At 45.3% G+C, this 8,194-nt stretch overlaps 1 protein-coding gene across 3 annotated transcripts in view; it reads right to left on the bottom strand.

Annotated features, from left to right (window-relative positions):
* Nucleotides 1-8,194, bottom strand: part of Lmx1a (LIM homeobox transcription factor 1 alpha) — a 158,644-nt gene that overhangs the window by 15,478 nt on the left and 134,972 nt on the right. For all 3 annotated transcript variants that reach the window (XM_031388584.1, XM_031388577.1, XM_031388567.1), the window contains exons 5-7: nt 4,494-4,666; nt 2,396-2,473; nt 787-856 (exon numbers count right to left, since the gene is read on the bottom strand). In XM_031388584.1, the coding sequence (XP_031244444.1) occupies nt 787-856; nt 2,396-2,473; nt 4,494-4,666 (321 nt within the window). The remainder of the gene's footprint in view (nt 1-786; nt 857-2,395; nt 2,474-4,493; nt 4,667-8,194) is intronic.

The following is an 8,194-nucleotide window of genomic DNA, read 5'->3' as shown; positions in this document are numbered from 1 at the left end:
GCTTATACTGCAGAAGAATCCGTTTGTGCTGCGTTTTTCCTGCCGGCGGGACATAGCGCGCAGCAGCTAAGGATTTGTTTGTACCCCTAGGCAAATGATGCTCTCAGACATAATCAAAGAAGTGTCTCTCTGTAGTGAATAGCAGAGAATGAAAGAGATTGATGGACACTCAAGATGTTTAGGATAAGTGAATGTTTTAGTGCTGGGCCCTAAAAAGAACATTTATACCACCACTTCTAAGGCTGTTTCTCTTTCAGCTTCCTGACCAGCCTGAGCTGAACAGATTTCCAGCATACCCTTCTGCTATGACGCTCTGTCTCACATAAGCCCTAAAACAACATATCAAGCAGTTATGAACTGAGACCCTTGGGAACCATGAGCCTAAATAAACATTTATTCCTTTTACATTTATTATCTCATGAAATTTACCAAAGTGATGGAAAGATACCAGAGGGCTAAGTCAGTATTATCTTTTAGTAAGTGGATTTGCTTCAGATGAGCAGGACTGGGTAAGAAGAGAAACTGGACACACCTTTGCCTCTGCACATGTTCCTGACACTGACATGGTCCAGAGCTTTGCCATCGTCAATAGACTGTTCCTGATGTGCAGCTCAAGAGTCCTCAACACTCTTACAAGTTACCTACAGCCCAGTCTTCACTTAAACTGATTATCTCTTGAACGGGTGTGGATCAGAGAATATGGCACTCAAAGAGCTTCATTTGATGGCCTCAGGTAGGAGCAACTTGGATTACAATGGGACTGACTGGAAACAGCCACCAGCTTACCAGAACTGAGCCTCTGGGTGCTCTGTTGATCCTGTTGCTGTTGCTGCTGCCGCCGGGCCAGCTTCTTCATCTGATGAAGAGAGGACCACAGGATTAGAAGTCAGAGGCCTGGGTTGGGTCCACATGATGAGGGAGAGCAGAAAGGGTGTGACCTTTGCCCTTCAGTGAGAGGACTGTCTCTAAAGGAGAGGAAGCAATTCCCCAGATTTTACTCTGTCCAGGAAACACACATCAGGCCCAACACTGTGACTCAGAGGCTTAGTGGCAAGGGCTCTCCTAGTTTGAAGCAGCAGAAATGCAGCTGCCAGAGATGCGAAGTGCCACCTATCTTCTCTGAAACAGACTTCTTCCCAGTAAGGACCACAGGCTGCTGTCCCTGGAACTTCTTCCATGTGAGGGAGTAAGTCTGCAGATGTGTGTTTCATGGTCTCAAAGAGTTGTGGAGCATGGACTGCCCAGTGGGTGAGACTTGTGATGAGCCCACTCTTTTATCTCCTTCCCTGTGTTTGAGGCATTTCCTGTGAGATCCATATCTCTAGATCAGAAGCTTGTCCACCAACGTGACAGTTCCACCCAGTGGTTTTTTTTTTTTACCAATGTTTCTCAACTCGAGCTCTGGGAAACATTAGCACTCAGTGAGATCTTAGCATCTGCCAAGCGCACACACACGTGTGTGTATGTGTGTGATATACTAGAAGAATGAATTCCTTTGCCATAAAATTCCTCCAAGTTTTCAGTGTGCTCCTGCTTTGTGAATGCACACCCCATGAGCTCTCGAACAGTAACCGCCCCATGAAGTCTTCTATTGATGGAATAGCAACACACCAACAACAGGCCTGGTCTGAGGAATTCTGTTGCAGAATTGTGACTTAATGAGAAGGGTAATTTATCACCATCTAAGGACTGGGAAGATAGCTCCGTTTGCAAAGTGCTGCTGAGTAAGCACAGCGACCTGAGTTCAATGTTTAAGAACTCAAGCAAAAAGTCAGGGGTATCGGTATGCACTGTTACCCCAGTGCTGAGGAATGGAGACAAAAAGGATGCCTGGGGCTGCCTGGACCCCAGGATTAGACTAACTGCTCTAGGTCCCAGTGAGACATTCTGTTCAAAAGAACAAAAACCAAGGTGCATTACTATCCTGAAGACCTCTGGCTTTCATGTAAATGCATATACCTTCACGTACACCCCTGTCCACGAACATACATGAGAGAAAGACAGACACATAAAACCAAGATTATGGGAAACTGGCCAGCGCATGTATATTTTTTAGAGTCAGGAAGAAAATAAGTAACCCAGGACTTGTCTGTCACCTAGGACACTCACTAAGGCTGGAGTTAGAGAGGCGGACCCTGCAAGCTGGGAGTGAAGACATTCATTCCACCTGCCACGACATAAACTGTTTCACTGTTTCACTAACACAAATGCTTCGCTTCTCCCTTCTGCAGGGCGCTGTGGCTGAAATAATTGCTGATGGCAGATGTTTTTAATCAAGGGAGCTACTCTGCCCAATCAGTTGGCTTAGAATGGCTGACAGCAAGTCTGATGTCCACCTGCTGTTGTTGGAAGAAACCAGTGAAACCAAGACACATACAGGTGAAAAGCAGATTACCTTGGCTCGCTGGTTCTGGAACCACACCTGAACCACACGGACGCTCAGCCCCGTCTCCGCAGCCAGAGTCTCCCTCACCTTGAAGAAATTGAACACACAAATATGAAACACACATACACACTGGCCTCTTAGAGTAGGAGGTAAGCCATTTCCTGGGTGGTGCTGGGTGGGGGCATAGGTCACATTCCTACGTAGAGACTAGTTCATGATTAATGTTCAAATATACCCAACCAAACACAAGGTTATGGCTTCCTTCTGGCAGAGAGGACATCTTTCACAGGTAGAGAAAGGAAGAGATGCTCGTTTATTTAGATGCACATTCCTAGAGGAACTTTGGCTTTCTTGTACTCAGAAGTTACGGGCCTTACATGCTCTACTGGAGTTGACCTCTCTTTAGCTGCAGGTTTTCATATGCTTTAATCGACTTAAGGAAAACTAAAGTGAAAAATCTCTCTGCAGGAACAGATGGTTCTCTCTTGTCCTCCTCTTTTGTCACTGTCTATTTCTAAGTAATTGTGTGTTTTCTGAATATTTATGTTCGCTATTTTTTTTTTGAGTGAGCCCTTCCCAAGGGAAGGCTATCTGGAATCAAGCAGAGTCAAGTGAACAATTCTAAGGCTGGTGAATGCACTGGGGTCATGTGGAGATGAAGACAGTTGAGATCCAGATAACAAGGAGATGTATTTGGCTATCTAGGCCATCCAGGTATGTGGTGAGGGGCTGGTGTGATAGTGAAAGGGACGCCAAGACACTGTGTCTACTTGACAGACTCCAGGGAAGATGGACTGAAAGAGCCTGAATAAGTAAGTAGACCAAATGGAGACTGCAGAAATCATCACCTTGACCGTGCAATTGGGATGAAGCTTAGAAGTGAGACAAGTAGGGTGGGTAACTGAGGCATGTGCATTTACTAAGTCACCATACAGAATGGACACTGGGGCTCTTGCACCTGTTAAACCTCTATCCATGCCCCAGAGCCTCAGATCAGAAGCCACTTGATCCACAAAGCCTGGTAGATGTCCAGATGAAATGGCTTTCCCTTTCCCCACAGCTCCTGGCAGCCCCTCATGTTATTATAGCTTTCTCCCTTGTATATACTCGTGTCCTTCTCACTGTAAATGATCCACATGTAGGCCTATTTGGGGTATCTCACTACATACCTGTACTTCCCATAGAGAGAAGGGAGTGGCGAAGACAAAGAAAGGAGAGTCAACGGGTAAATCTTCTCCAAGATCAATGGTGTGACAGACTATATTGCTGTCTAACAAATACCAATTTCTTTCCCTACTCTGTGGACAGGAGATGCATAAACAGGTGGACACAAACCCCAGGAATGTTCTCAAAATGGCAGGTGCTCACTCACTGCTTCTACTGTTCCCACCACCGTTGCTGGGAACATGCAGACAGCTGGAGCAGCAGTTGGGATCCCCGTGATGGATAACAGAACTACCCTCCCAGTCTTATCTTGCTCTCCTTCAAAATGTGGCATAGAAGGAAAATACTATTTCATTTAAGTCAGTGAGTAGTTTTCTGTAAGTGTCCATGGGACTCCTATTCATTACAGTCCCAACAACACACAACCCAAATCCCCATCATTAGGTGAGTGGAAAACCGGAGCACATCCCTTCCCTTCCATTGAAAATATCATGGGAAGAAATGAACTTCTACGCAGGGAATCCCCAAGTCACCATGCCAAGGAGAATAAGCCAAACCCCAACCATAAAAAGCGCACATTGCAAGTTACTGCTTTTTTATATAATCTTTGTTAAGGTATCTGGCTTATATCACAACTAGTACTTATTATCAGGGTGATTCAGTTACTATTTATTGTTCCTTGTTGCACTTCATGAAATGGGAGGTGTTTGTCAGTTAGGAGCTGGCAAGCGCACGGAGAGCTGGGGGAGATTCTATTACTTCCCAAGCCACATCTTAGCTGTCTTTGAAACCTCTTGCAGGGCTCATAACTGTCACAGACTCTGAGCAGCATTCTCCATCACTCAGAACCCCCCCACACACAACCCTTTAATATCCCAGGGGAGTCTGGCTGCATACAGACAGGGAGGCCTTGATCCCTTCTCTTGACTTCACCCCTTTATACCTTTCTGCAGGGCTTGGAGGATACTTCAAACGAGGCCTTGAATGCTCTCCTCTGCTGCGTGGTCAAGATGGTTCTGGGACGTTTGGGTCGCTTATGGTCCTTGCCGTCCTCTGACGCTCCTTTCCCTGCCCCGTGGGCTGACTTGCAGAGGCTCTCTTCATCATCGCTTTTGCCTAAAATGAAGCAGAGGGCAGTATCCTCAGTCCCCAGATGCACCAGGGGAGCCATTTCTTGCTCCGTGATGAGCTCTCGGATGCCGCATTCCCCAGATGGCTTTAGGTGTGAGTGCAATGACCTGTGTAGTACTGATCTAAAAGCTTCCAGAAAGAGGCTAAAACACCACTTCTAAAGCTCAGAAGCAAGACCCAGGAAGTTCAGTCATATGTTACCCTCAGCGCTTTATTATAGCCTGAGGACCTGGCTGTACATTTCCGAACTGTGTGGCCTTAAGTGAGCTAATCAATTGGGACTCCATTTTTCTATGTGAAGAATCATGACACAAGAGAGCTTGCTTCCATGAGATCAGTGTGAAGATGAAATGAGCCTATATTAGTAAGGTATTCAAAATGTTCTTCAGCACACAACCGAGGCCCAATAACTATTGGTATGATTTCCTTGATATCATTTTTTTTTCAATACTAGACCTAAAAGACTCAGGCATAATTCCCCAGAACTATGTCAAACATTTTAGTTACTACAACAAGGTAGAAAATATCACTGCTTAAACGATCATCAAAAACCAGCATCATGTTATCTAGAGGCACAGACGACTTGGAATGACCAGACAACACTTACAATTCGTCAAAACTTCTATAAAGTAAGCAACTTCCTAAGAAAAGTGTGAATTACATCAATTCAGTGAACAGTGAACAACACAGAAATATTTTCTCCTTTTTATTCTTTGAAAATTTCATATATGTATATAATGAAATATAATCAGATATAATCAGGCATGTCTACCTCCCAACTTCATGCTTTCTTATATTTTCAATAAAACTAAGTCCATTTACTGCTCTCCATATATGCATGGATGTGGGCTCATCTACCGAAGCATGGACAACCTACCAGTGCTCATATCTCCAAGAAATGAATGCACCCTCCCATCCTAGCTATCACTACCAATAGGTCCTTATTTAGGGCTGGAGCGTTGTGAGTTCCCTCCCCCTATATCCTAGAACTTCGGCTGACTTGATCTTGTTCAGGTCTTGTGCAGTCAGCCACAGGCGCTATGAATTCCTGAGAGCAATAGCCATGTCATGTGCAGAATACAACGTTTCACAATACTTTTCTTGTCCTTCGGCTCTTGCATTCTTTCTGCCTCCTCTTGCGTGGTGTTCCCTGAACCTTGACTGTCCAGTAGGAAGGTAGTCAATTAAGATGTCCCATTTAGAACTGAGCATTTACAGGACATGCAATTGACAATGATGCCCAACATAGAAAGAAGTCTCTCATACAGGTACTCCTCAGGCTCAGAGGCTGTTCCTAGGGTCTTACCGTAAATACCACAGTAAGTTACTTCTTTTCGTTTTGTGCATTAGGAGCTGCTAGGAGCTGTGGTTCTAAGCTATACTAAGGAGACCCTCTATGACCTCTGAGTCTTAGAAATCTCCCCACCCTCAATGCAGGGAAAGCCTTACTTCACGGGCTTGCCTTGTGGCAGTTGCTGTCCCTCTGGCTATTTTTAAGAAGCCCACAAGACAGCCCCAGCAGTTGTTGGCCACACATAACATTTCTTTATCCCTACCTCTCCTGTAGATAAGACACATTTAAACATTATTGTGAGTTAGGATGGGAGCTGAGTTCTAAATTGGCACTCTGCCAGAGCCAAACATTTCCTTTATATAAAAGGTAAGGGTGTTTTTTTTTTCTCTTTCTATGGACAATCAAAACATAACGTGAATATGAAGAGGCACTCACTTGTGAATCCGCTGAACTAAGAGGAGGCTGAAGTAGGCAGACATTCCCAGCCCTTGTTAGCCTTTGCTAGTCATATCATGTTCCCAGGCCCCCAGCTGGTTTCCTCTCCTACATTCTGATGACAGTAACATCCACCCTGTGGGTGTCCCAGAAGCACTGATGCTATGTACAAAGAAGCTCACATGACCCCAACACACGAGTAATGCTTAACATATGCTGTAGAAAGGTTAGAGTCTCCTTATGCCTCGCTCCCCCACCAAAGGTACAAATAAAAGACCCTGAGAGATTAAGAAACATTAGCACCAGAGTCCTCATGAGGAGGGTGATGGCCTTAGATTCTTCAGTTCTGAAGCTGCTCTTTCCCGGGAGTGATGTCACGGTTTTGATCTTAGTCATAGCTGTGTGCAGAGGGTTTTCAAGGCGATCCAGGGAGGTTTGCAGAATAGCAAGGAGAAAATAAACATTGAAAAGCAAAAGCCTCGGTAACATCAGACGATTCCCCCAGGGAATGCTAAAGGGTAGACAAGGAAAGTCATATCTGTATATATTCGCCCTCGATGGCCTTGATCACGTCAGAGACACCCCCAACCCCTAACAGGGGCGTAAAGAGGAAATTCTGAGAGTGACTAATCCTTCAGTGACACTTCTGAGGAAATGGGAAATGACTCACAGCTCTCCTGAATGCAGGCAGCTAGGAAAGGGCCAGTGAGTAAACTCACACTGTGAACAGGCACCAGGGCTGCCTCCGAGCAGAGCGCAGTTTTTAAAATGAAATCGGGAGCTCTTCAGAAGCCTGCCATCTGCCAAGGTTGTCAATGAAATGGTGTTTGCAAGTGTCTTTCAAAACGTTAAGTCTGATTCTTGGACAGTCATTCCCCACATATTTTGGTGCAAATGGATGTTGAAACCTTGGATCATAGGACTAATGAAGACATAAAATCTGAAATACGAAGAATGGCCCATAGGCGCTAGCTGTCTCCAGGAAAGTGGTATGGAATTTTTTTCTACCCGGTCCCATTCTCTCTCCACAGGATCCTGCAGACTTTGGCTGTGAAACTTCTGAGAGCCATTCCTTTAGTCTTTGCCAACTCTCTAGTCTCAGTTCGCACTCCACTCTCTAATCGCAGCGAGGTACCATAGCCTAAGGGCAGCCATAAGCCACAAACATGGGCATACCTGTGTCCAGTAGACCTACATTTGTACAACAGTCATCAGGCCAAATACAGTCTGTGTGCTTCAGTTTAGTGACCTTTGTCCTAGCTCTCACCCAATGTCCTGCCTCTCCATCTAAACACATGCATCCTGTGCTCATGTCCCATTCTTCTAGGCCCTGACTCTGGTTCAAGAGGAACTATTTAATGGGTATACTATGAAATGGATAGCTAGCAGGATCTGATACATTCTCTGCTGTGGTCAGTAGCATGCATACTTTTGAACTGGGATGTTGCTACCTGAACAGTTATCAATGTAGACCTCCAGTTGTCCTAGTGGGTATAGGTGAGTCAAATCCTGAAGATGCAGAATGGCAAGTAATTTGGAATCACAGGAGCTGCCCATCCCTGCCCTTCAACCGCTTCCAGTTATGGTATGTGAATACTAGCAGCCTGGAATGTTCTGTGACTTTCTTGGGGTGCTCTAAGCTGCTCTGTGACATTCACCAAGGCCACTCTCTTCTCTGCAGGGCAGATTTGCCAGACTCTACAAACTTCTCCATGAGAATATATAGTGTGAATTATTTCTCCCGGAGCTAGCTCTAGTACCGGAGAGCAGAAGATGGTAAAAAA

The sequence above is a fragment of the Mastomys coucha genome, unplaced genomic scaffold, assembly GCF_008632895.1.
Source record: "Mastomys coucha isolate ucsf_1 unplaced genomic scaffold, UCSF_Mcou_1 pScaffold1, whole genome shotgun sequence".
In the NCBI taxonomy this organism is placed as follows: domain Eukaryota; kingdom Metazoa; phylum Chordata; class Mammalia; order Rodentia; family Muridae; genus Mastomys; species Mastomys coucha.
The sequence above is the reverse complement of the archived record's forward strand: the minus strand, read 5'-3'. Positions and strand labels throughout refer to the sequence as shown.